At 40.0% G+C, this 27297-nt stretch overlaps 1 protein-coding gene across 3 annotated transcripts; it reads left to right on the top strand.

Moving 5' to 3' along the window:
- Positions 1 to 27297, top strand: ACTR3B (actin related protein 3B). 3 transcript variants are annotated; one of them, XM_066200989.1, is made up of 12 exons: positions 1 to 122; positions 7480 to 7535; positions 9355 to 9479; positions 10394 to 10504; positions 10859 to 10954; positions 11104 to 11211; positions 12461 to 12604; positions 13193 to 13366; positions 16284 to 16376; positions 25134 to 25259; positions 25662 to 25745; positions 26362 to 27297. In XM_066200989.1, the coding sequence occupies exons 1-12, from the start codon at positions 79 to 81 to the stop codon at positions 26494 to 26496; spliced, it is 1296 nt and encodes a 431-aa protein (XP_066057086.1). In that variant the 5' UTR covers positions 1 to 78; the 3' UTR covers positions 26497 to 27297. The 3 variants fall into 3 exon arrangements, with proteins under 3 accessions (XP_066057086.1, XP_066057067.1, XP_066057076.1); XM_066200970.1 differs by having other exon boundaries at positions 26358 to 27297; XM_066200979.1 differs by lacking the exon at positions 7480 to 7535 and having other exon boundaries at positions 64 to 122; positions 26358 to 27297.

Raw genomic sequence — 27297 nt, 5'->3', positions numbered from 1 at the left:
GCCCGCATGGAGCCCGCGCCGGGGGAGCCGGCGGCCGCCCGGATGGTGGCGTAGGGCCCGCACTGCCGGCCCCGCAGCATGGCGAGCTGCCTGCCGCCCTGCGTGATCGACGGCGGCACCGGGTGAGTGCGGGCAGGGGGGACCGGCTGCCGGTCCCCGTGCTGGGGACGGGGGGGTGTCTCCGCGCCGCGCCCCTCCGCCGCCTCCCGCTGCCGGCGAGCGCTCCTCGCACGGGGCCGCGCTTCTGCCGTGTGTCCCGGTGCCCTCTCGGCTTGCCGAGGGTTTCGCTCCCCTCCGGCCTTCAGCGGGCTGGTGCCCATCGCTCCCGTCCTCCCTCTCCCCCTCCCGCCCTTCCGTCCCGCTGGAGCGCGGAGCGAGGCAGCCCTGCCGTGTCCCCGCCGTGCGCGTCTCTGTGTGCCCTTTCCGCCTCTCGGGACCCGTTTTCGTTTGTGTCCTCTGGCTCTGAAGTACTGCGTGATGCAAGTGCTAAAACTGGGGACGGCTGGTTTCAGGAGGGGCCAGGAGCCCGCGCTGGGAGCGGTGCAGGGGCGATACCTGGGCAGGTTCACGGAGGTGCCCGAGCCGGGGGCAGTCCTGCGGGTGCCGTGCACGGACACCGAGCCCAGCGGGCACAGCTCCCCTGCCCCCGGGCCGCTCCCGGTGCGGGCTCCTGCCTCCTCTCCCCGCTGGAAACCAGCCGTCCCCAATTTTAGCATCTTCAGCTGCGATGGGAGCGCGCTGCCTTGCTCCAGTGATGCGCTTGGTCATTGGGTCATCCCTTCACCTTTCTCGGATCAGTGTGAGGTTTATTCCGTTCTTAACCAAGCCGCAAGTTTTGTAACTCAAGTCTTGGAGGGCAGGAGTGACTCTGAACTGCAGAGGCTGCGCCAGGGAGGCGTTTCAGGAGCGGGTCTGTCCTACCTCTCTGTGCTAGAGAAGACCCATTCAGAATCGAGTCCTGCTGTGCCTTAGTGGGGAGGTGTCAGAGGGAGCTGTGATGAAGGTAATACTGAATCTGTAGTGGGCTTTTGCTAATTAATACCTTTCCTTTGGCCCAGCAATTACAGACAGCTCTGAGGAGAGGAAGTGAAGCACCGGTCCATGAGTAACTATTCATGCAGTAGCTTTACTTGCCAGACTCGGTGTCACTGATTGCATTAATTTAGCCTTTCCTCTGCGGGGAATTTGCAAATCTATTTTTATTTCTTTAATACCTGGAAAGTTATCTTTAAAATTTCCTGAACTGAACAATCTTTGAAAAACCAAACCCCAAACTAATCCAACCACATCGAGAAACCCCAATCCCTAGGTAACCGCAGGAAGCGTTTCCAGTGTTGTGGTGCCATATTGCTTTCTCCTGAAAGAGTTTCACATTTTGAAATATGTCCATATTAAACTGTCATGAAAGTTTTAGGAATCTTTGCCTGTTTTTGCTTATACCTTAGCTTTCCAGAAGCCAACTCTGTTCCCTCAGTTGGGAGTATTGGAGTTCACAGTTGCAGACTTTGGAAGTGGAATAGAGACCAGGTTCTGCCTTATATGTAATTCTGCTTGCTCTTTAGATACTTCTTGGTAGTTTCCCAGGTTTCTTCTATGTATTTGCTGCAGATATTGTAAGTATCTGTTCTCCACAGACCTGTTGATACTACAGGATTACTACTTGATAGTTTTGAGAGAAATGGGAGGTCTAGGTGGATTCTTTAGAGAGGGTACAGTAGAAACTATAAAACCCAGAAAACAGATTAAATGCCAAAGCTCCCTTTTGCAGGTGACCCCCTTGGCTTTCAGTTTGTAGAGTAATTCCAGTGTTACACTAGCAGTAGATATTGCTGGCCAACAGTAAATAAGGATAGGACATTGCTTATTGTGTCCTTTCAAAGAAATAATAATTGAAGTAGAATTTCTAAGATCTGTTTAGTGCTTGCATGGGTAAAGCTGATGGGTTTTGGCAGGGTGGGGACGGGACATATATATTGTCTTGTTTTAGGAAGAGTCTGGATAGTCCCCAAATGATGCACATTTGTTTTTCAGTGCCTCCAAGTGGTGTTGATTCACAGGAGACTACATGATATCTCTGCTGGTGGGACTTGTGCTTGACTTTGCTGTAGGGCACTCAAAAATGGAAGACTTTTCAGCAGAGAGACTACTGAATGTGAAATAAGTTATCTTGCAGAATTCAGGATTAAATGAGTCTGAACAAAAGCAGCCAGAAGAAGTAGCTTGACTCACTGATACGCAATCTCTGGAATTTTCCTCTGTGTGGGCTGAAAACCTTTTTATTGTTAGAATGAATCTGCTTTGGGTTACAGGCTTCAAACAATTCATTCAAATTATTCATGAAAGGGCTTTCAGATGAAAAATTTGAAAGAGCATATCAGAAAGCAAAAGGTATATGCAGACACGCACCGTGGGACATTGTGTATATAAAATGCACTTTTCTACTTAAATCTCTGGTACTGAATGAGGTGTTCTGTCCAGCCACTAATCCATCTTTTTTTCATGTAAGGGGTTTTAAGAAGTTTGTTAAAAGAATGGTTTTGTTGTTGTTTTGTGCATAAGGGGGCTGGCTTAACTTACTGTCATTTGCAGCCACATGCCTCAGTCCTGTAAAATGCTGGAATTTTTCACAAAAAAGAACAGGTGTATAAAAAATAGTTACAGACCTTCAATGAGAAACATTTTTATAGCAGGACAGGATAACATTCCTTTAGTCTGTTGGATATAGATGTATTTCCTTGGCCGTAAACTATTCACTCTTTATTCACAAATCTTGCAGAAATAGTTAATAATTTGCTATAATCTTTTCCATTAGTATTTGCAAATGACTTGACGTAATGTAATTTTGTTGCACTACATCTTGATTTGCTCTGCGTGAGGTTCTCCTCGTGATCAGTTTACACATTGCCGTCACTCTCTTTGTGGAGAAGGGCATGCTATTTTTAGTTTCTTAGGACTACCAGGCCTTTTTGTGTTGCTGTTTTAAATAGCTTTAGACTTCATAACTAGTTTTATTAATTGGCATTTAGCTGTGGGACATCAGAATTGTATGTGGGTGGGCAAAACAAAGGTATCTTAAAATACCTCTCTTCAGTGTATTTGCAGACACTGAAGAGTGCATCTGGTTTGGGTGTATTTTATTGAAGCCATTCATTTCTAGTAAAGGAAAAGTACTTTGGCAAAGTCTTCCAGATAAGTTTAGGGGTGAGTACTTGATTTCTGGGAGAAGTGAGCTGGACCGGGTCTTAAAACTTGAAGCTTAAGGTGTTTTTTGATGCTGTTGCTATTAAAAATAGCTGGAGCCTCAGGACATGCTATGTTTCCCCTCTCTTACTGTAGTTCTGATGCCTAGTGAGTTGCTTTAGCCAAGTATTATCTCCGCTCTTCACATGTGAGACATGTGAACAGGCATTATTGTAATTGCTGTTCTGGGTCTAAGGCGCTTGAGTTAATTAACTGTTGTTTATAATCACAGGCTTCGGTCCTGCAAAGTGCCAGACTTCCTCGAGAAATCCAACGGCTCTACTGTACTCTTTATTCTTAGAGTAGCTGCTGGTGCTCTTAGGTAAATTGTGCAGACAAAACAGATTGCTTTTCTATTTGATATTTTCTCCTTCATGTCTTCCTCATTCCCATCCCTCGATTTCAAAAGTGCTTTCCCAAATCTTTGCGAAGAGCTCGTGTTGCGAGTTCCTCAGACATGCTTGTAATAATGATAATAGAGTCTGCCATGGCAGCCTGGCATCACAGGTGTTCTGGCAGCAGTAGCCTGGTTATTCAGCCTCTTAGCTGTCAGAGAAAGTGTTCTATTTACAGAGGCTATTTGTTTGTTTACAGGACTTTCTCAAAGCATTCTGCTATTTTTAATCACGTCATATGTATCTTTTCAGAGGGTTTTTTTTTGGTTTTTTTTTTTTTTTTTTTGTGCGCATGTAACACATTGTTTTAAAGATGCGGACCAAAAAAGCAGTAGAGAGTGATCAAATGCTAAAATAGTCGCATTTGGGCTTTGCTCTTTTGCATACTTGTACAGAGAAAAATTGGATGTCTTGTGTTTTCAGATGGATGAAGCAACTGCTTGAGTTTGTGATTTGTTCTCATGCTTTGGGAAGAATTTTCCAAAACATATCTCTTCTCTCTAAAGTGGTTAAGGGTGCAGCATCTGCTTCCAAGTGCAGTCCATTTGTATATCTTTGGAGTCAATTCTTGATGTAAGTTTTTCCATCTTGATGGGACCTCAGATGAGAACAGGGTTAGGATGACCAATCCTCGTGCCAAAGTTTGTGAAACTGGCTTGTGTACGAACTCATCACCTGGTCAAAACAGTGTGAAGTGACCACACTATTTTTAGAAATTGCTTGTTTCAACAATACATAATTTCCAGAGATTTAAAAAAAATGAGTAGTCCTCCAAATCTCCTTGCATGAAATAGTCTATTGGATCAGTTTTCTGCTAATTTTTAGTGCAGTATCCTATATTTTGGCCGGCTTCCAGTAGGTTCCCATCTCACTGGCAACAAATTGCTGCTTTTAATGAAATTAAGTTGGAATAGTGATTATCTACACATTCCGCTACAGCTGTCTCTGTAATTTTACAGATCACAAGATGTTGCATTACCATTAGTCTGCTAGGCTGTAACCCAGGAGCAAGGAAACTGTGTTTTAGATGCTTAAATATTCATTGGAGAAGGGACTGGAGACCAGGTAACCTCTGTAACTGTTTAAGTCCGGAGCCTTTCCGGTCAGTGGATATTTAAATATCATGTAGGAAAGGGAGTGTTTTCTCTAGGAGGTCCTGGAAATGGGTCACTCAAACACTTTACTGTACCCTTAAAAGGTGGAATGAGTTTGGGTCCTGCTGGGCAGAACAGAGATCTGGGACCAAGTCTGCCATGTCCTGAGGCTCCTGGATAGCAAAGAGCAGCGTAACTGCATAATCCATTTTCCTTCTCTTCTTGAGTGGTCTTGGGAGAAATTTGAGTTTCCCTTCCATTTGGTTTTGTCAGAAACACCTGAAATGTGGCTGCTTGTTCCAGTCTGTCTCTTGTTTGATTCTAAATAGATTTTTTTAAACGGATTTTTTTTTTTCTGCTTCTTTGTTTCACCACTGAACTGAGAATTGAGTTATTACCTTAGTTTTAGTATTAGTCTTTCATGGATTAATGGCATGCAAAAGAAATCTTTCCACATGTTACCTTCTGTGAGACGAATTCTCTGAAGAGATTTTTTTAAAATCATACTGAGAAATAAAGTTATTTTTTATTTTTTTCACTCGGTGAATTAACCCAGGTTAAAATGAATCTGTAAAATACTGAGCTGTAGGGGTTTGGTAACTTTACTTTAGTGGTGGGATCTGATCCATTCTGGAGAGGGAAGGTGAAGCTCTTCCAGACTGGTAGCCCAAATTGACTTTTAGAGAGTGTTTTCTTTTTTTAATACTGTGAGTGGGTGTGAGTTTAGCATGTGTGTTGAGGGGGAAAAGATGGCAAACTGAACTCACCTCTTGGCCAGACTTTAGTTTAAGAAATGAGTTCTGGTTAGACTGCAAGAACCTTTTCATTTATTCGTGCACACAGATACATAAAAATTGCATAAGAAGGCTATATATATATTTACGTGTATGTAGGTACTGTCTTTGGTTTTTGTCACTAAAGCTTGAAGGGCTTTTTTTCATGATATTTCTGCCTAATTGTCATTTCAAAGTCTTGAAACGATGTCTTTTAGACAAACAAATGTTTTCCTTGGTTTTCATTATGTTCATTTCATCGTGATTCATTTCAGAGAGAGAAATGAGTGGAAGTTGCCTGTACTGTTCTTAAATCCCAGTGAAACTCCTGTTGTTGCTTGTTATGTTTTAACAATATTCCCTAGGTGGGCCTCATTCTAAAATGAGAAGAATCTATGCAATAATAATCATTAAAAGAATTTTTAATAGTACTGTCCTTCTTTACAGTCAGTCTGATTTAACATCCCGATTATGTTTTGCTGAGAGCCACAGCAAATGTGCATAAACAATTTGGATTAGACTGAAAGCATATGTCTATAATGATGATTTAAAACCCAACAAGCCCTTGCCTCCAAAACAGTCTTTTTAGCCTTGTAGGGAATGGCTTTTTAACTATTGTTTGAAGTCTATTGAAGCTATAGCTTTGAAGAGAAGTTGAAATATAAATATTTAAGTTCCCAGGTCATTGATAATTCAATTTAGATTAATACCTTTATCAAAGAAAACTGTGATTCTTAATAAACATCCTTATAACAAATAATCTGTAAAGAGGAACCTACTTTTCAAGCTGCTGATGAAGATGCAAACCCTCTGCTTTGGCCATGGCATAGTATTGTTTGCAAATATTGAGAGTAGGATGTAGACAAAGACTTCATATTCACTTTAGGACCCAGTCTGGGATTGGTCTCATTTAAGAATGTCATAGCTTTAGGTTTTTTGCATAAAAATGATGTGAGCAATTTGATTCCCTCAAATCATGCTGCTGTGTCAGTATTGAAGAATGACGTTAGTCTCTGCAAGCATTCAATCAATTCAGTTCGGTTGGTTTTTCTTTTAACACTGTTTCTGATCTGGGTTTTGTTGTTATTTTGGGGCTTTTTCTTTTTTTTCCTCCCCTAGGAAACAGAACTGTTTTTCATAGTCTGGGATGTTAATCATTTCTAGTTGCTAAAGACCTGGAGTAGCTTGCAGCCATGAACAGCTCTAGAAATTTTTACATTTTATGTGAAAATTTCTTTGCATTTGTTTCTTCCCCCTTCTTTTTTCCTCTTGATCATTTACTTATTAAAATAGATACTAAATGTATATTGAAAGAAATTGTCAATGCTTTGTACCATCTGCTGCCCCTTTCTAAAGCATTTCATCAGTGCAGGGTTGCTTTGGTGTAGTATTTGTCTTTTATCACACACAGATACTATACCTGTGACAAAATGAGTGTTTTTTTTCCAGGCCTGAAAGGGAATTGTATCAGGATTGTAACAAGAGTTCTCAGCTGTGGTTTATACTTGTGACCCTGTATTATTTCTTTTTTCCCCTTGTGTTTGAGACTATTAAACAAATATGTAAAGTCTAAGGCTGTCTTTGGTCATGGTAACTGAAGGGTAAAACCTGCACAGCCCTAATTTTTACCAAAGGGTGCAATGTGACCTGCCTGTCCTTCGTCATAGCTGGTCAACAAGATGGAAAAAGTAAAAGCTGAGTTTTCAGACTTGATAGTTCTGAATAACGCTAGCAAAATTTGTAAGCTGAAGTTGTCTGAAAAATAAATTAACACCTAAAATATTTACCACTTTGAGTTTTCTTTTCAGCAGGATGATTCTTGAAAGCATAACCCAGAAAATGTGGCTATGGCACGTGATGCATGTTTCACCTTTAAGAAGTGGAGTGAATTGAAAGTGTTTTTTTCTTCATCTTTTTGCATCTAAGTGCTTGTAATGACCTGGGGATCTTTTTTTTTTTTTTTTTTTTTCCCCCTAGGTATACGAAGCTTGGCTATGCAGGAAATACAGAACCTCAGTTCATTATCCCATCATGTGAGTTGATTTTTTTTTTTTTTTTGTCCCTCTAAATTGTAATACACACTGCTGTCACTGAGCACTTTCAGGATTAAATGACGTGCTTCCAACTCCCAGCTCAGCCGTCGTAGTCCTGTGTCCATCTGGGAAGTGATATTCATCCTGTTAGCATCTTTGGCTGGAGTGTAGCTAAACAGAGCTCCTTGTTTGCAGTTAGCTAGGACTGTTGCTCATTAAACCAGCTCTTGGTTGCTATGACAAAGATGAAGAGAACTCCAGTCCAATTTCCTTTTTATCTCCATTATTTTTCTGCCAGGACTCTTGAGTAGACAGAATGCAATTTACCTCCCGTCTACCTGACACCATGGTTACAGCCTGGATAATCTGGGGAAGGCTCCCAATCAAATTAACTACTGAAGTGCAGGTGGTGTCTGCCTTATTTACATTGTCTGGGACTGTAGACAGTTTAATATTCAAAAAAGTTGTTCCTATTAGAAGATGTTCCTTTTGGGTGTGTATTTACCAATTAAAACGTTCTTGCACATTTAACATGCTTTTGTTGAACAGATTTACTCTTTAATTTTTTTTTGTGTGTGTGTTGTTTAAAATGTTATACTTTTCTGATGTTCTTTATTTTAATTGACATCTTAATAGTTTCTCTGAAATATATGTATTTATAAATAGTAGCACTGACTATGTATTTACATCTCTAATGGCATCTGTTACCTGCATTTATGTTAAACCCTGCTTTTTACTTTTTGTAAACTTTGCCGATTAATTACTTATTAATGCATCTAAACTACCTTGTAGCTGTTCATGGTAGAAAGTATAAAGATAAGGGAATTATCAAGGTAGTTGGTGGCCAAAGAAGTGAAGGGGGCACATGTTCTTCACCAGGTGTAGCTGCAGGACTGCTTACAGTCTCACTATTTTAAGTATTGTGAAATTTGAAACCTAATCCACTGGTAAAGATTTAAATGTCTTATGTTAAAGAAGTGGGATAGCAGGGATTTCCTCTGAATTTGCTATAAATTCTGTTTTATACAACTACAAACCTGTTAGGGGGTAGATGTTTTTCCAAAAGAATTGTTTGCCTGTGAGTCATTTTTTGGTGCTAGTAGTATTTGGTGTGTTTGTGGATGATGCCTGCCTACTCTGCATTTTCTGCTATATGTTTGTTATTTAGATCCCAATTATGACCTATTAAAAGAAAACGATACAAATAAGGTTACGTTTTAGCAGTACCTCATTCCATTTTTATTTTTAGCTTGCCCCAGATTTGGTTTTTGCTGTCTCATCTTCTTGCCTACAGCAGCCATCATCTAATAATTTTAGTGATAGTTGCAGGCTGCTAATGGGAAGCATAAATGTCTCCAAAGATTTCTCTGTAGCAGTGCAAATTGATTTCTCCCCTCCCTCTTTCTCATCAACCAGGGTAATGACTTCAATACTTATTTTTGAATACACAGTTTATTTTCTTCTTCTCCTGTGCTCTTCTTCTGTATTCTAGAGTTAAAACTCAGAAAATCATGTTGCTTACTGGAATGCTGCACTTGTGCAGGTTTACTGACTGCTGCAGTCTGTAACAAAATGCATTTTCAATATTTTCTGTGAATTATTATGTACAATAATAAGGGATGGATGACCGGAATTCTGCAGGATGCAGTAAGAACGAACTCAGCTCTATTGGCTTGTCTGTAGATCACTTACATGATTTCTACTTTTTATATCCCAATTTTTATTTCTGGAAAAGAATCCCTGAGTAAATAAATATTCATCACTTGGTATTTAGCTGTTTTTAATTTTGTTTTGATTTGTTTTTTGGGTTTATTTTAAGGTATTGCAATCCGAGAGTCGGCCAAAGTCGGGGACCAGGCTCAGAGGAGGGTGATGAAAGGTGTTGATGATCTGGACTTTTTCATAGGAGATGAAGCCATAGATAAACCTACCTATGCTACAAAGGTGAGCTTTCAGGAGACTTAGACAGCCTTTCCCAAGTCTCACATTCTTATGATAAAATGTTCTAGGATTTCTGGATAGCCATTCAAAACACGTTTGCTTTTTAAAAACTGCATGATTTGGTTCATAGCTTTACCCTTTTTTAGATATCTGTTTTACTAGTGCTGTCTTGTGTGCTTGGTGTTTGTGTAAATATTCATTGATACAGTGCAGCTGTTCCGTTTTCAAAATTCAGAGCTATTAAAATAGTCATATACACTGAATATTTAAATTCTTGCTAAAAGTGTACCCTTTTAACATGGCATATGAACCGGGAAATGTGTTGGATACTTTTGCTTCAGGGAATGTCACAATTGTTTTGTGAAGGGCTGTCTTCAATGCAGCTTTTCTGTGAATCATATTTTCCATCCCCTAGTAAAGGACTTCTTGTACTTACAAAGTGTTACTGGCTTATGAACTATGTGGAAAAATATCATATTTTATACATCCTTCTGTGTTACTTAAATGTCAGCTGTGTTCTTAACATTGAACAAAATGTAAACATCATCTCTGCCAGAAATTTTCGTTTTAAAATATATAGCCTATATGGTTTTTATTTCTTTTTATAATATGGAAAGGCGTATTGAAGCCAAGTATGATTCTCAACTTTGTAAGTGATAAAACTTTTACAGAACGAGATTAAAACACAGTTCTGCAACAGACTAACAGGAACAGTCTGCATTCTGGATGCTAGTCCTGCAAGGTAGAATTGGGCTTGGAAGTACCTGGGAGCAGGAGGTAACTTTGAATTGTGCCTCTGAATTAGAGTCAGGATGGAGGGTTTGATAAGATCCCTGTGAGATGAGGTGTCAGGCTGTTCCTGTTGCTGGATTTATTTGTCCTTGCGTGATCGGTGCTGACAAGTGTTGCTGTTGCAGTGGCCTATCCGACATGGAATTGTTGAAGACTGGGACCTCATGGAGAGGTTCATGGAGCAGGTCATTTTTAAGTACCTTCGAGCTGAGCCTGAGGATCACTATTTTTTAATGGTGAGTTAATGGGGGCTGGTGAGGAATTAGTTTTGTAAGAGGAAAACCAAATACAATTCCAAGCACAAGTAACTGCTTCAGCATTTTTCTCTGTATATCTTATTTCTCTAGCAATGACAGGGTTTGGAGGAGAAAACTAATCTTTAAAGCTGCATTACAACTATATTCTATTAATTTTGTGATGCAGGCTACTGCAGGTCAGCTATTGCTTTTGAAAAACTTCAAACACTTTAAATTCTGTTTGTAATTTTTTATTTTGAGTGCACTGAGGATTTTTAAAGTTTGATTACCTTACCAAGCTAATCGAGGCAGGATCCTATCCAGGTGTTTTTTCAAAACTCTTTGTTTTTGCAGACAGAGCCTCCACTGAACACACCAGAAAACAGAGAATATCTTGCCGAAATCATGTTTGAATCATTTAACATCCCAGGACTTTACATTGCTGTGCAGGTGAACAAAGAGAATGTGTTAAAGTACAAAATAACTGCAGTGTTTTGGTCTTTCGTAGGCACGTGTCTAAAATGTTTGAAACAGTACTTTTTGAGAGTGTGAATTAGAACACTCTGCCTGCTTCTAAATATAAACTCTGTGTGCTGTAGGCAGTGTTGGCCTTAGCTGCCTCCTGGACGTCACGGCAGGTTGGGGAGCGGACTCTGACTGGAATTGTCATCGATAGCGGTGACGGAGTGACCCATGTAATCCCCGTGGTAAGTAGCAGGATGCACATTGAAACCAGCAGTGCTTTGGACAGAGCTTGTTTACCGTAAATTCAAATAAGAAGCGTCAAATGAATCCTTGTTTTTAAATTTTTAGGGTTGTTTGGGACTTCTTTCCTTGCGAAAGTGTGTATTTCATCATGTATTAATTTAGCTTGCAGACTACAGGAAGGTCACAGTGAGGAACCATCAATCCAGCTTTTAAAAGGCTATTTCTGTGTAACCTTCCATTACTGTGATGCCTCAGTTCTCTTAAATATCAGTGGTTATCAAAGGTTTATGTCTCTTGCATGCCAACAGTATCTGACAAGAAATGTCCTAACTTATTTGACACTCTGCATTTTGACTGTTTCATGTATCTGGTAATGTGTGCTTTTTATGTGATTTATTAGATTTTATTGTTTCCACTCTGCTTATGTGGAAACAACTACAAATTTATATAAGTACCTGTTCTTATACATGATCAATCTGATCAGCTTAGTTATGTGAGGATGTTAAAAATACAGTTAGCTGTGTATACTGACATCCATTGATGTAATTTTGTGTATTTTTGAACCATACTGTGTCCTTGAATGATCAGGTATATTAGAAATGAAAATTTGATTCCCTTTAATTTCATCTCGCAGTTTGGTGTTAGCTTGATCTTCTCAGTATTTTGTCATATGGGCAATGCTGAGAAGAAACAGCATTTACTGCGTGAAACTCTGAAAAGTGTATAAAAAAGCAAGGGAAGAAATAATGTGGCTCAGCAATATTAGTGCTTTCAGTAAATGCATCCTAAAAACATTCAGCAAGTAGATTTTGTTATTTTTGTTTTTCTTATGGTAAGATCCTACTTCTGTTTGAATTTGCTATTCCTATTTGATTTTTCTTATATGAGAAATTTAATTTTATACTTTTTTCTACTAATTTTTCACTCTCAAACTGAACGCAGGTAGTTTATTTATACTGCGTTTGCTTTTCTGATGATGCCTTAAAGGAACCATTGGATCTGACTAATGTGTACAGGACTATTTATCACTTTTGTATCTGTTAGTCAATATCTGTTTATATGTGGTAATCAAGGTCTTTAAATAAAAATGATACCCACTTTGTAGTCGGGTGCACATTTTTAGAGTGATTTTACGGTTTCAGGATTTTACTTTTAGTAGAAAATCAGAGTGTTATAAAAATGAATGTTAATTATTGATACACAGTAAGTTTTCCCCTTAAATATGTCTTTTCCTCTCCTCCTACATAGGCAGAAGGCTATGTAATTGGAAGTTGCATCAAACATATTCCTATTGCAGGTAGAGATATTACTTACTTTATTCAACAGCTTCTAAGGGAAAGGGAGGTAGGAATTCCTCCTGAACAATCTCTGGAGACAGCAAAAGCCATAAAGGTACACCCTCCTTTATCTCTTAATAAATACATAATAAATCTCCATGAGCTATTTTTTTGGCTCTAGCGAGTTGCCAGTGGCTCTCTTAAAAATGCAAATGTAGGCAGTGTATTATAATTACACCAGCTTCTGGTGGTTTATCCAATCAGGAGTGGGGGAAGGAAAAAGAGGAAGAAAATACTCGTGCTAGACTGTTTGGAGTGAGTATGTTCCGCAGATTAAATCAGCATTTAAACTTCGGAGTTGTTTAAAATTTGCTTTGTAATAGAATTTTTTTAAAAAAAAAATAGGGTGATTGTGTGGGCCTGCTCTTGCAGCGGAAGCTTGCCCTTGAAATTGTTTATTGTCACAGACCTACTGTTGGTGTCATTTTCATTTTGAGAGGGGAAAATGAAGCTGAGTCAGCGTGTGCAGCCCTTTGGAAGCAAATGGGCCTCGTGCCTTGTGGGGTTGAGGCTTCAGTAGTGATGTGGGTCAGGAAGCCCCTTGAACAGCTCCGTCTGTAAAAATGCTCACGTTTTTCTTCTCTTTAATTCAGTGATGTACAAATTATTTCAGCTCTTTTTAACCCCTGGTGTTTCTCAACAGGAGAAATACTGTTACATTTGCCCCGACATAGTGAAGGAGTTTGCCAAGTACGACGGAGACTCTCGCAAGTGGATCAAACAGTACACGGGCATCAACGCCATCAACAAAACCAAGTTTGTTATAGATGTTGGCTACGAGAGGTTCCTGGGGCCCGAAATCTTCTTCCATCCCGAGGTAAGAGCAGGGAATAGCTGTGTTAAGTTGTGCCATTCCCGGTGCCTGGGCGCCATCCCGTGGAAGTGAGGGGTCAGCGAGTCTCCTGATCACAAGCCACGTGCACTCACAGGTAACTTCAGCACAGCACAAAAAAATGTTTTTCTGATGTCCAGTCTAACGTTTAAAACATCTTGTTCTGTTCCTTGAAAGGCAATGTGAACTTGAGAAGAAATTGTTTGAATTCAGGGTTCTTGTATGGTGTTTTCTTCTTTCTTTCGTTCTCAGTTTAAAGGAGTCTGCCTTTATACTTAGTGTTTGTATGTTGCCAATCCCTTTGGGCACTACTGGTGCCTTGGAAAGGCTGACCTGGAACAGAGACTGGACAGAGCTAGAAAATAACGTAGGTGTTTATTGAAAGGCCTGTGGGATTCACCTTGGGCAGGACAAGAGCCTGACCAGGGCTACACCCAAGGTGGGTTAAGAATGGTCACAAAATGTCTGACCAGTCACAAAGTCTTACACTTTTATAAGTTTTGGTTCATTTGCATATTGGGGTTTAATTGTCCAATTACAGCTTCAGGTTGTGAGGTCTCAGCCTTCTTGTTCCTCCCTCCAGTCCACCATTGTTTGTCCTTTTGGGCCTGAAAGTTGTCCTTGGTCTTCAGCAGGAAAAGGATTTATTTTGTCTACCTACTCTGTGAGGAGAGCTTACCAACACTTTTTATGAGGCTCAGAACTACACCCCTAGGCAGCACAGAGTCTGAAAAGCATGGAAGCTGAAACTTAAGTCATCACTACTAAGCATGGCATTGATGGTATTCTAAATATTGGATGCAGACTTTTGATACTGAGTCAATTTATAAGGCATGGATGATAAATTTATCCTTGAAGGAAGTCTATTGACATCTCTCTTGGTGTGATCATAAGTAGTATGTACAATTCTGGGAAGGATTACTGTTCCTCATCTGTCTGATTTTTGGTAGTTTAGTTTGAGTGAGTTTCAGGGTATTGTTGAGAGGAAGGAGTCAGGTTTTAGTACAAGTCCTCTCCATTCCTGCACATTTGGTTGAACTTATGCAGGCACCCATACTCTGTAATTCTGTTAGAAACTTTTATTAAAATCCACATTAACACTGGTGAACCTTAATTTTATCCTCCTTGGAAGAATATTAAAAAGCTGCTCTCTGCCACCTTTTATCTGAATTCCAGCTTTAATCTTCTGTGGTCAGTTTGTAGCCATCTGATCTTCTGCCAGTATTAAATCTCTGGGCTAAATAGATTTTCTTCCCTGCTGTTTACCAATGTGATTTAACAGAGAAGCATTGAATCCCATGTCAGACATAATTTTAAGAGCTCCTCTTTCCACAGTCTCTAAAAAGACTGTTGGGAGCGGGATAAAGGACCAATTTCCATTTTTCTCATTTCTTGGTAGTTTCTTGACTCTGTATTGTAAGAACCACCCCAACCTGAACTGACTTCCCAGACAAGAAAAACATAAATAGGTGACGTGTACTGCATCCAAAGAGAATTTCCTGTTGTGTTTCATTAACTCCTCACTTGAGAGGTTAGCAATTTATCTAGGTAAAAGCTGTCTTTGGTAAAGCTGTCTTGTAATCTTTTCTTATTTTTAGTTTACAGAATTTGTTCTGAAGTCTTTAATACTCCTGAAGTTAGGTCTTGGGGTTTGTGGCTATCCAGATTATTTCTCTACTTTTTAAATTATATATTTTATTTGCCATTCTCCAACCATATCGTATTGGCTGGCAGACTGCAATTTTACATTCAGTTCTCTTGTCCCTGTTCTGGGATGATGTTATACCCTACCTCTCATTTCCTCTTATTCCTTTTTCCCTGCTGTTTTATCAATATCTTTATGGAGAGCTCAGGAGTTTTCAGGCTGTAGTTCATTCAGATGAAAACTCGGTGTGCAGCAGCTTCTCTTTTGATTTGTGTGGCTTCATGTTTTTGCTTCTTGCATGATTAATTTTTACTGTGAAAGTTAACTTGAATTCTTGGGGAGTGCCCCCATCATTCTTTGAGCTCCTGAGCTCCAAGCCAGCTTCCTTTTCTAATTTTCTCTCAGCTCAGTGTATACTAGTTGTGTTTGGCTGTTGTTATTTGTTACCCATGTAGATGCCTCATCTTGTTTTGAATGTAAATCCCACGTACTTCCTTACAAAAGCTCATAATACATCTAGAATAATTTATTACTATGTATTGGTAATGAATTCCATTTTTCACAGTTTTGCCTCTGAAAGGAAAAAAATCATGGGCTATTACCAGTTCTTTTCTTTAAAGCTTATGTTAAGTTTTAAGTGGAAAATTTCCACTAGGCTGTTTTCTAGCATTAGCACCTCTTGACTCTCCAGTTTTAGAAATGCAGAAATTTACATTAGCACTGTGTTGATATTTTCATTGATGGGGGCTTTCACTCAAAACCTTAGACTACTTAAGCTTTTTTGAACATCAGATACTTCCTGGGCTTGGGAAAAAAAAAATCTGATTTTTTGGTGGGAATTTAACTGAATTAGTAGCATTAAAATCTTTTTGCAGGGAAACATTCTGATTTGCACAGTGGTGTTTTTAATCTCAGTTGAAAGGAAAGGCAGGACCACAGCGCATGGTAGCAGTGTTTTTAATATTGCAGGACAACTCAAACTCATCTTGCAGGCAATGAAAGTGCATAGTGCATAAATTGTAAATAGTGAATTTCTGACCAAGGAGGAGAATCCCAGAATCTCAGGAAGAGTTTCTCAGCAGAAAAAGAAACTCTCATTTCCCCTGTAGAGATTGTTTTAATGTACAATAAGTGGTGAGCAACACTTGAAACTCCTACTTGTCCCCTATTTTAAAGTCTCTCCACAGTCTTTTTTTTGCCTTTATATTTCTCTGTTCGTTGGATGAAGAATCTAATGCCTGTTGTGTTTGATTTTAGTTTGCTAACCCTGATTTCATGGAATCCATTTCGGATGTAGTTGATGAAGTTATTCAGAACTGTCCCATTGATGTCCGGCGTCCATTATATAAGGTATGGCCTTTCTCTTGTAAGATTCATGTAATTTATTTAAAGCCTAAATATCATGGCTACCACTTCCTCCACAATGAGAAATGTGAACTTTGCATAGAAGTTGAACGAAGTGCCACTTCTGAATGCCAGTAGATATTTGCCGCTTTTTAGTTTAAAAAGAAAAGTTTCTGCAGAGGCTTGATACATAGGTGAGTATTGTCCCCGAGGAGCTGTGGCAGAGGGGTGTTATTTGTATCTGACATTTGTAATGTGAATTCTTGTGCATGAAGGACTTCTGGTTTTTCCCATTTTAAGGGTTATCCTGTGGCCTTTCCCCTCTCACTATCATCCTTTCCTTAGTTTATTAAGTAGTGGTTTCCAATATTTTTTTTCATAGTCTTGTCTTGTACCTGCCCATTGTCTGCAGTTTAGTCAGTACTGCATCTCTTATAAAGTACATCAAAACTAAAAATATTTCAGGAGAGAACAATTTAAGCTTAAATCTGCTCAAACCCAGGGTAGAGTCCAGAGAGTACTCAGTTCCTGATTCTTTAAGGAGTGAAAAGTAAGGTACTGTCATGCATAGTCCATGGCAAGCTCTGTCTGTATTGGCAGCACATCCCATGGTTCCCTTTTTTCTGCTTGTGCAGGAGCAGTACAATTTTCGAAATAACAACATAAAGCTATAGCCCACAGAGATTTGTCTGCTCGTGTGAAAGGTGGTAGTGTTCCTCACCTGGCAGAATGAGCATTAAATTCCAAATAAGGTTCCTCTCAGGATAATTTGTAACTACTAGAATTTCACAGTCTTTTCTCCTTGGCTGGTAAACACCCTCTGCAGTCTAGAATGAGATGTAGCACTCCAGAGCAGATCTGTGGGGTAGGATAAAAGGGGAAGTTGAACCACTTAACAGGCTCATATGTCAGTTCTGCAGTAGATGTCTTCAGTGACTTCAAGCTTAGGTAGCAGAAGGGTTTAGGAACCCCTTAGTGTGTAGAGCTTAGGGTCTCTGCCTCTTATCTGAAAGATCAAAGCTTCCTCAGAGCAACAGATTCTTTGCTTGGTGGGGTAGGGTTTGCTACTGATTTAGAAAGTGGTGTTTAAAATTTGAGGTTGTTATTTCTGCCTCATCATAATCAGTAGACAAATAACTTTCCCTTGGCTTACCACTGATTGAGACTTTGTTTTTCCTTTTTCTGTTTTTCATTATACTTGCTTAATTAAAGTAATGTTTCACAATTACCTGCTGAATGTACTGAGAGATATCAATAGTTATTAATGGTAATAGTCGCTATCTTCTTTAAGCAAGGTCACTTCAAAGGGACAAGCATCTCTTGTTCTCATTGTTTAAAACAGTGTATGGATGCAGAAATATTCCACTCATACTTTCTCTCTGAGGTTTATCAGTTTCACTTGCCCACAGTGCTGAGTGGTGGCCAGCTAAGGCCCTGTGCTTTGGAGCTGAGTTTCTATCGAATGTATTTGGATTCTTCCTCTGTGTTCCTGCAGAAAATACCTAAGATTACCCTTACTGCAGATTTTATGTGGTATCATTGTTCCACAACCCATCTTTTGATGTCCTATGGTATTTCTCTTTCCTAATCTGATCGACATCTCTCTCACAGGGCCAGTTATCTTACCTCATGTTGATGTTTGGACCAGCAGAACCTTGATAAGGCTTCTTTAGCTGGATCTGTGACAACCCAGCCTAAAGGGAAAAAAGCATCTAAGAGTTGTAAATGCTCATTGGTCAAAATGAATGACAGAAGTCAGAGGGTCTGAAAGCTTTATTAAATTACACACTTGGCATGGAAATTGGTCTGTTAGTCTCTGACCTACTGTCTAAGCACACAGCAGTAGGTTTGGGGTAAAGGGGTAGGGTGAAAGCGAAGAGAGAAATTAAAGAGGGAGAGATGAACTAAAGAAAGAGAGAAAAAAAGGAGGCCCAGTCCTGGTTTCAGTGTTGATCCAACTGCATCAGTCTGGCCAATGACATGTCCAGGGTCCTGGGGGCATCCCCTGGGCTTGGGGTGGGGCTGCCTTTTTATGGAGAGGTTTCTCTGCCCCAAATAAGGGTTTCTTGCCTTCCATATAAATGAGTTACCATGTGCAGTCTGTTCTTTCAGGCCTTTCTGGAAATGGGTTGGAGGGTTTTGGGGGCTTTTGGTGGTAGTAATCCCACCCTATAGTTCGTGCCAACTTCCTCTACTTGGTCCTTGTACGGTGTTGTGGTTTGTTCTCATGGACAAATGCCCTGCATGTGCCTGGCCCCTCTTCTCCAGCCAAATCCTGTTCTTCCTCTGTTTTTGTACCAATAGTCCTGCTTATTGCCAGCAATTCTTGTCTGTTGTTACCAACAGTCCTTGGTTGGTTCCAGAGCCCTTTAGTTATTGGTGTTTGAGGCATACACAAGGGCCCCTTATTTTCTGGGAATTGAGAGCTCAAAAAGATTTTACTTTGGACTGCTGTTTACAGGACCAGTAGAGAGTGGGCTTTAATCATAGTACTTGTCCATCCTGGCCACAATTTGAGTTGGTAAGTTTCTTTCAAAGTTCAATAACAGAAATATTATTTCACTTGAGTTGTTATTTGGGCAAGAACGTTTCAAAGGCTGTTTGTTAAAAGACAAGTTCTCTCTTAACACCTGTTAGTTCTGGGAACAGACAGTGTTTCTATTAAGGGCTTACTCCAAGTGCAGTTTGTCAGGGCTGAGGCCTAATGAGCATTTCTCAGATCCCATTGGGACCTGGAGTGGGGGAGATGCACCCCTAGAAATCCATCCCACAACTGAAGTCAGCTTCTCTGTGCCTCCACAAGATCCCACAACCTGCAGCCATTCAGTACTGAGCACAAACATCCTTTCACACATGAAGGTTTTTTAAATTGTATAATGATTGCCAGCAATGCACTCTCTAATTCCCATGATTACATCATCTTAATGTGATTGCTTCGAAAAACTGATTTGTGTTCTTTAACACAGAGTTGAGAGATCTGCACTGCTTGGGATCAATTGCTTTCTGCTAGAACAGAAAAAGATAGGTATGGGTTTGAAACCAGGGGACTTACATTGACATGTGAAAAAATGAGGTGGATTTTGGTGGGTTTGGTTTGTTGTTGGTTTTGTTGGTTGTTTTTTTTGTTTTGTTTTGTTTTTTTGAAACCCAAAGCTTCAGAAAACATAATGAAATTTAAAATGAGTGTTCAAATGAAATGGGAAATGACAGACGAGATAATTTTTGGATCTTACCACGTGGATGAAACAATTTGGCATCCTGGCTACGTTGATCATTCCTGTTGTTCATTTCCACTGAAAATTGACTCAACCTGCATGCAGCTAAAATTCCTGCATTTGTGGGGCTCAGTGAGACATTCCATCACCCTTGGTGTTCTCTGGGAAGAATGGTGTATAGTTCATCTAGTTCTGTTTTTTTGAGTATTTCCTAGCTTTCTTTTTTCTTAAAATGCTGTTCTACAACCTTTCCTTGTACTTACCTCATCATTATATGAATGCATAGTGGAACTGATATCACAGAAATGGAGAGAAATTACAGGGAAAGTGCAGTGGCATGATGAGGGCTGTGGTATGCACAAACATGAGACCCTTCCCCAGCTTTCAGGTTCCTGTGAGCACACCAGTGAACTCTGTATAACTATTGCACACCCAGCTTGGATCAGTGATGAACATCTGCTCCTGTGGTACAGCCACAGCAGATGCTGGTGTGGAATGTTTTCAGCACTAGTTGGTATTTAAAAGTCTCCTTTCAACCTGCAAGTGCTCTGAAACTTGTCCTAACATTTGTCAGTTAGGACATGAGGTTTTGGCATTTAATGTCAAAAACCAGTCTCTTCCTGAATGTAGTTGTAATAACTTTAGTGGTGGGCAAAGGGCTTTGAGAAGTTTTTAAAACTGCTTGCTATCCTAATAAACAGTATTTTTTCTTAGTCACAGGTTCAGAAACTGTCACTTTTATTCCACACTCTACTTCATCTTTCTTTTTCCTTATCCAGAGTCCCTCCCCAGGTATTTCCAGAGTTATGATGAGAACAGTATTAACAGTTCTGAGGTCCTTGCCTTCTCCCAGTACAAAGGATAGAAGGGTAGGGTCACTGACTGTCCCAGCAATTGATTTCTTTCAACTTTTCTCTGCTGTGTTTTTAGCACAAATATCTGAATGAAAGAATATAAGATAAGTGACATCTGAAGCCAGGTAAATTCTGTCAGAAATACCTCTGAAAGGTCCTAGCCAAGCATGCTTAAGCATTCATGATTCAGATCATGCCGAATCAAATGACAACATCCTTGACCTCCAACTTCTAAGCCAGCTTCTCAAATTGAAAATTCTGCGTGAGGTGGGAGGCTGTAGGATATTGGCAAGTGTAGTGTTTTATTAGGGATGAATTATCCAGGTTTTCCGTGGAAACACAGGTGCTTAGAGGGAAGATTTTTGACAAATTGGCTCTTTTCCTTAGAGGAGGTGACCTCTTAGCTGGGTGTGTAGCTGTTGTGTACTCAGATTAGTCTCAAAATGAAAACTTAGTGAAATAATAAAGTCAAGCTCATGGCTACAATTAAGACTTGGGGCTGCACTTGTTGCATCAGTGTTCACTCGGCAAGTTTAACTGCTGAGCTCATGAGAGCCCATCCTCAAACACTGGGGAGGTCCTGGGTGTAGGGATGGTAAATCCCCCCCCCCTCCCGACATCACTTCTGACTTCAATTGCCGTTAAACAGAAATACTTGGTGTGAGAGCAGCTCCAGCTGCACAGCGTGGTGGGTAGATGGCACTGTTGGACTGGCTTTGCTGCTCTATTCCCCAGCACCACAGAAATTCCCTGTCAGTGACCCAGGGCTGAGTGGGGAGGCTTTGGGGTTGAGGGAAGGGTGGAGAGACTGCCAGGCCATGGCATCTGCTGGAACCATGACAGGACATGGGAAAGGAGCAGCATTCCTGCTGAATACTGCTGTATTCCTGCAGTATTTGAATGAAAGCCCCAAGAGATTAACTCTGTTACTGTAGCACAGGAGTACTGAGGAGAAGCCCTGCTTGTTCCTGTCACAGCTGTAAATAAGTTTGTAAGATTACTCCTCCCAGCTGGCTTAATAATTGCTCAGTGTATCTGCAGGATTTTCTGGTTCCTTTTGTGTCTGAGGCGTATTTCTGTGGAATGGCATCACCATAAGTCATGCTGAAATCTCTTGCTATTACTTGAAATGTGAAATTAACGTTAAATCCATGATTTTAAGGAAAAAGAAATGGTTTCTTTGTTATTAGAAGTAAATTTATTTTAAAAACAGTGTTTCTCACAATAAATTTACTTCTTTGTGCTATATTTATTGTTCAGTATGAACAATATTCATCCTTATACTTTCCATACTCTGTTGGCAAATAGTGTCCTGTTTTAACCAAATTAACATGAGACATGTAGCTTAATTGATTCACTTGCTAATGAAGTGCTTGGCTTCAGCTTATGAACCTTCCTGGTTTTACCCATAATAATTTTTATTAACAGTCATATATTGATCTCGTTGCACGTCTCCGGTGGTCTGGTCACGTCATGTTAACTTTAATTTAGGCTGTCAGCTGGAAAGAAGGGAAAATTGGGTGTGTTGTTCTTACTTGCCAGAAAAGCTCCAAGGGGCTGCTTTTCAGTTTGGTGCTGCAAAGTCTGATGTGTCCAGCCGAGAGTGTGCTCACACCATGGTGCAGTGTCAAGGTGCAACAACCAATTCAGTACCTTGTGCTTGGTGGTGCTGAGTTCTTCAGGAACTAGTTTCACTCTTTGGAATTTTTAAGTAAGCTTGATTTAGTCAGAAATTTCTCTTGCAGGAGCTGGGTTGCTTTGTTGGGTAATTTCGTATCTCTGCAGTGTTGCACTGTACAGGGATAATACTAGAAATGGCACAAGGAGAAAATTCAGTACTACACAGTTCATAAGAGAAACAAAAGGTACAGATGAGAAGGGAGAAATTTCTTGCCAGCCCTCTGAGGTGATCTTAGTGCTCTTTTCCACCCTTAACGAGTCTGTAACTGGTATCCACTCCCCTGGTCTCCTTCCAGAAATAGCCTACTTCCATTTATTTGCTTGTTGTGGTTAACTTTTTCAGGTGTGTGGAAGGGCCTCCTCCCTCTCTGCTAAGGGAACATGTTCTTTTGAAACAACTTAAATGTTCAGCCTGTTAGCTATAAAAGTGAAAACCAGCTGGAGGTTCTTTCTATCAGCAGGTATGATAATTGGCATTAGCTGAGAAACACATGGGCTGTTTGGAGCTGTTAAACCAGCTGAAGTGTGTTTGAGCAGAGTAAGATCAGAAGAAGCCTTCTTTAAAGGAATCAGCTGGAAACAGATACTTAAAGCCTAACTTCTTTGATGTCTTTTTTCTGGGAGGCTATAGGATTCCCTGACAGGCTGAAAACCCAAACATCACCAGGAAGCTTTCTCCACAGATGTATTTGGCATGCTTTATTTTTATGGTTGGTTTTGTTTGTTTGTTTGTTTGTTTGATTTTGTTAAGTAGTTATTAGAATTACAGATTTATTCTAGAGAAGATATTTGAGAGGTTATGGTGGAGGAAGGTGAGTGGTGCCCCCTTGGTTGTTTTCTGGGGTTGCTTTTTGTTTGTTTGTTTGTTTTTTAATCTGACCATCTTTTCTCAACTTTATTGTGTCCTTTGTAAGTGGTGCCTGGGGTATTTGAGGGTTTTGGAAAGGATGTGGATTCTGCTTTCACTCTAAGTGGGGAGTACCTGGCTTCTGACCTGACTTGCTGAGTTGAGAACTTGTTGCAGGCTGTATGACAAGTCTTCTACTAAAGAGTTAGCATGGATTTGGTCTACCACTGACAAGAAGTGCAGGGAGCAGGGGAACTGTAACTGTACAATTAACTATCTTCTAAATGCAGTTGGTGTCACCTAGTTACTTCTATCCAGAATTTTACTTAGCCTGGCTGATCCAGATATGGGATAATGAGATGACTCATCTTTTCAACATTTGTACCTTGGTGCTTCTATTCTCCTTGAGCAGTGTTATTGTTGAATTTGCTCTGGTGTATAGAAGTACTTGAATAGTCATAATTTGAAGAAGATATAACTTCTTAGCCCCTAACCCTGTAATGGTAACTATATGGAAAGAACCTCCCAATGATGCTGCTAACTCTGTACTTACATGAATTGGTCTTGGATGTATTTGAAAAATTATTCTTGGGTTTATTCTGGAATCTATTTTTAGTGATAGCATTGTCCACTTTATGGTGTATGCATGAAGTTTAATTTGCTTTGAATAGAATTATTGCTTTCACATTCTTCGCCAACTTCATTATCTCCAGGTAATATTTTCTGATGGCATCTTTTTAATTGCTATTTCATCACTCAGGTTGGTTGTTGTCTTTTTTTGCCCATTAGCAATTTTCTCTTTACAAAGTGGTCATACACTCCACTTGCTGGCGAGCATGACCACTTTGGTGCAGGGGAAGAGATGTTCTTGTGTATGGGGAGAGTAGGGAGAATCCTCCCTCCTGCTTTAACTCCATGATCAGCTGTGATTTCTGGCTGCTTTCCTCTTCTCTGTCCTCCTCTTTTCCTTTTGGAAATGTTTCAGTAATGTTATGGGGACTTGTGCTTTTTTCTTTAAAGCACACCTGCCTTGTTATGCATTCTTTTATACTGTAGATAATATGAAGCTGTGAAGAAATGAGTTTTTCCTCCTGTAATGGTTTTTATGATGTGCAGGGATTTTTTTCTCATGAATAAACAAACAGCTTTCTTCTCACTTTACAAGGTACAAACAAGATTTCCCTGGTTATCTGTTGCTTAAAATCCAAGCACTTCTGCACCCTGCAAGTGGGAACACTTATTATGCATGTCTTTGACTCTTCTGATCCATGTGCAGTCTGAAAACAGTGGGTCAGGGGTTCTTTCATTATGTTCACAGTCTTGGTCTGCAAAGTCAAAAAATGTTACTGAGGGATAATCCTTGGACCTGTGTACAATGAACTCCTGATCCAAGTGTCAAAGGCATGTGAGTGGTTTTAGCATGGTGCAAAGGCACATGTGCAGTTTTGTCACATTGTGTCCTTTCTTCTGATCATGAATTGCATTTTTGCTGCCACCGATGTTATTTTCTAGGGGTCTTGTTTTGGATGCCCCACCTTTAAAATGACTTCCACATTGTCTGGGATGCTGCAACTTTATCAATATTAGGGATGGGAAGTTCCAAAATGTCTGTTGAGAATCCAAGTACAAGTCCAGGCTGAGAGGCTTTTGGTTCTGCTCTGAAAACTGAGTAGTACCACACAAGCAAGGAAAGAGGCATCATACTTGCCTCTGTGTTGCAGTTCTCTGTGAAGGTGTGGTGCCTTTCTGAGGAACTCTGGAAACTGAAAAAAGAAAATAGAGTTCTAGATAATTTTGTAGCTTTTGTAGCTGTATAATATGAGGACACTTGAGCCTTGTTTAGTGTCAGGGCTAAAACTGCTTGCTGTGAACATCCCCGAAGAAACTTCTTGATGTAGTGTCTTATTTCTTCTGCTTTGTGTATGCAGGATACTAACTCATGGTTTTGATGGAATCCTCCTTTGTAATAACCCATTTTACATAAGTTTAAAGGAGAAAAGTAGGGGAGCCATGAACTTCCTGTGAATTGGGGGGTGCTTAAGGTGTCCTACCTACCTTGTCAGCTTCCTAATGATGCTGAGATTCAAATGGTCACCTCTGCAGTGTTGGCTCTTGGGAAACTTGCTTGAAGATGGTTTTGCAGAATGTGTCTTTATTTTCTGCACAGAATGTGGTCCTCTCAGGAGGATCCACGATGTTCAGGGACTTTGGACGACGACTGCAAAGGGATTTGAAGAGAGTGGTGGATGCGCGTTTGCGGCTCAGTGAGGAGCTCAGTGGTGGTCGGATAAAAGTAAGTGAGCGTTTCAAGTCCATTAATTACATGACTAGTGACAGAAATCAAGTTCAAAGTTTTCACCTCACTAGTGAAAATACGCTGTAAAGTCAGTAGGATATGTTTACGTGTTGTTAAAAGCACTGGTAGCCTTGCAGTGTATTACATCTCTTTATAGGAGTTTTAAAATTACTGTGAGTAGTTCTGGTTTTCCTTCTAGGAGATGTGTGAGCAGTAGGCAAGAGGGATTTAACTTTGTTTCCTTCATCATAGTTATCATGAAGAGTTTTATGCCTTGATCTCCTAGGGGAAGCATACCTGAGTAATAAGTGTGGTAGTGATGTGGATGGAGGGTTGAAGGTGTCAGGTTCTGACCTTGTTAAGTTTGAAAACCAACTAAATATGAACTGTTTTCCTCAGCCCAAACCAGTGGAAGTTCAAGTGATAACACATCACATGCAGCGTTACGCAGTTTGGTTTGGAGGCTCCATGCTGGCTTCAACAGTAAGTCTTCATCAAAGTTGCTCTTAATTTTTATTGCATGTTGAATTCTGGGTGTATTTGATCTGAGTACTAAGTTTTAAACCCTTTCATTGCCACAGCCTAAACTGTGTCACATTCTGGAATCCTTCCCCAAGTTTTATCTCAGTAAAATTTGTACAGGGCAAATGGGAGCTTTGCTCGAGTAAGGATATCATGAGTTGACGTAATTCTGAAGTAGTTTTGATATGAAAGTTCCAATATAGTGTCTTTATTCTTTAAATCAGCACTAGAGATTAGTTAGGACTTCAGGAATATAGAATCCAAATCAATGGTCTTAAATACAAGAGAGAAGCAAATACAGGAAAATGGGAACAATTGCCCTCTGCCAAGTGGGATTTCTTACTGCTGTGTTTAAAAGCAGTCTTATGACTGCTTTTAAATGTCTTATGACCAGACAAACTTCTCTTGATTAGTTGTATTCATATCCTAATATTTCTCATTTTATTATATGTTAAAATGTAATACAGTGTCATAAAGCTGAAAACTACAGAAATGCCAAGGTGTTATTTATTTGTTGTTTGTTTCCACTTATTTCCTTATGCTTTTGGGGGGATTTGTTTTATATTTTTATAGCCAGAGTTTTTCCAAGTATGTCACACCAAGAAGGACTATGAAGAGTATGGCCCTAGTATTTGTCGTCATAATCCTGTTTTTGGAGTCATGTCATAATGCTCATCCAGTGGAAATAAGATCTCTGATACCGTGCTGGTGAAGAAACTCATGCAGTGCAGAGGAAGGCAGCAGATACTGTAAATACTGAAGCAAGACATGGTGAACTCTGAGGCATTTGGATCACCATTGTGCACTAAAGCACAGCTTACAGCCCCAAGTCATTTCAGTACGAGCCATTTCTCTGCTGGCTACTCAGAGCCTTTCCTTCTTTCTTCCTAAATGTGAGGTAATTGAAAATAGGTAAGTCTCGGTTTAGGAGGTTGTGCAAATACTACTGAAACTGCATCTAGAAGAATGAGGCAGTGTTTTACTGCTTGTGGAAAGATCTAAACCTTTCCCTCTTGTGCCCTGAGTTTGCAATCAAACCTTTAGCAATGGAGCACTAAATACCACATTGCCTTTAGGGGAGTTGGAGTGGATACAGGTACCTACCCAAATGGAATAGATTGCAGGATTGGGACAGTACTTTGTAAATGTAGGTTTTCATATCATTTTGTATTTTATGACATTGGTAGGGTGAATTGATGACTAGTTCTAAGCACGAACAGCTGTCAATGTCATGGAGTGGTGTTATGCATTTCCAGGTGTGAGGCATGTATTGGAGTAGTGCTGGTATATTTTTTGGGGAAAAATAAGCCATGTATGATAGAAACTGATCTGTTCATGTTTGGGTGATGCAAAGTGATTTACAGTATTGTATGAAGTTTATTATAGCCACTGTTCCTTTGTTTTGAATTTTCTGAAACTGTTTTTTAGGAGATGATGTTTTGTTTTGCTGTTGGTGAGTGGTGGATGACACACAGGCCTTGCACCAGTGAAATAAAAGCTGTTAACATCTTTA

The sequence above is a fragment of the Chamaea fasciata genome, unplaced genomic scaffold, assembly GCF_029207755.1.
Source record: "Chamaea fasciata isolate MVZ Bird 193981 ecotype frontalis unplaced genomic scaffold, bChaFas1.0.hap1 SCAF_1, whole genome shotgun sequence".
NCBI classification, from domain to species: domain Eukaryota; kingdom Metazoa; phylum Chordata; class Aves; order Passeriformes; family Sylviidae; genus Chamaea; species Chamaea fasciata.
This window is presented reverse-complemented; position numbering and strand designations above follow the sequence as displayed.

Bases quoted from the DNA above. Each gene is read 5' to 3' on its own strand.
- ACTR3B (XM_066200989.1), top strand. From the start codon at position 79: ATGGCGAGCTGCCTGCCGCCCTGCGTGATCGACGGCGGCACCGG. The intron at 10,955-11,103 runs GTGAACAAAGAG...TGTGTGCTGTAG, and splicing joins GACTTTACATTGCTGTGCAG to GCAGTGTTGGCCTTAGCTGC. The intron at 12,605-13,192 runs GTACACCCTCCT...GTTTCTCAACAG, and splicing joins AGACAGCAAAAGCCATAAAG to GAGAAATACTGTTACATTTG.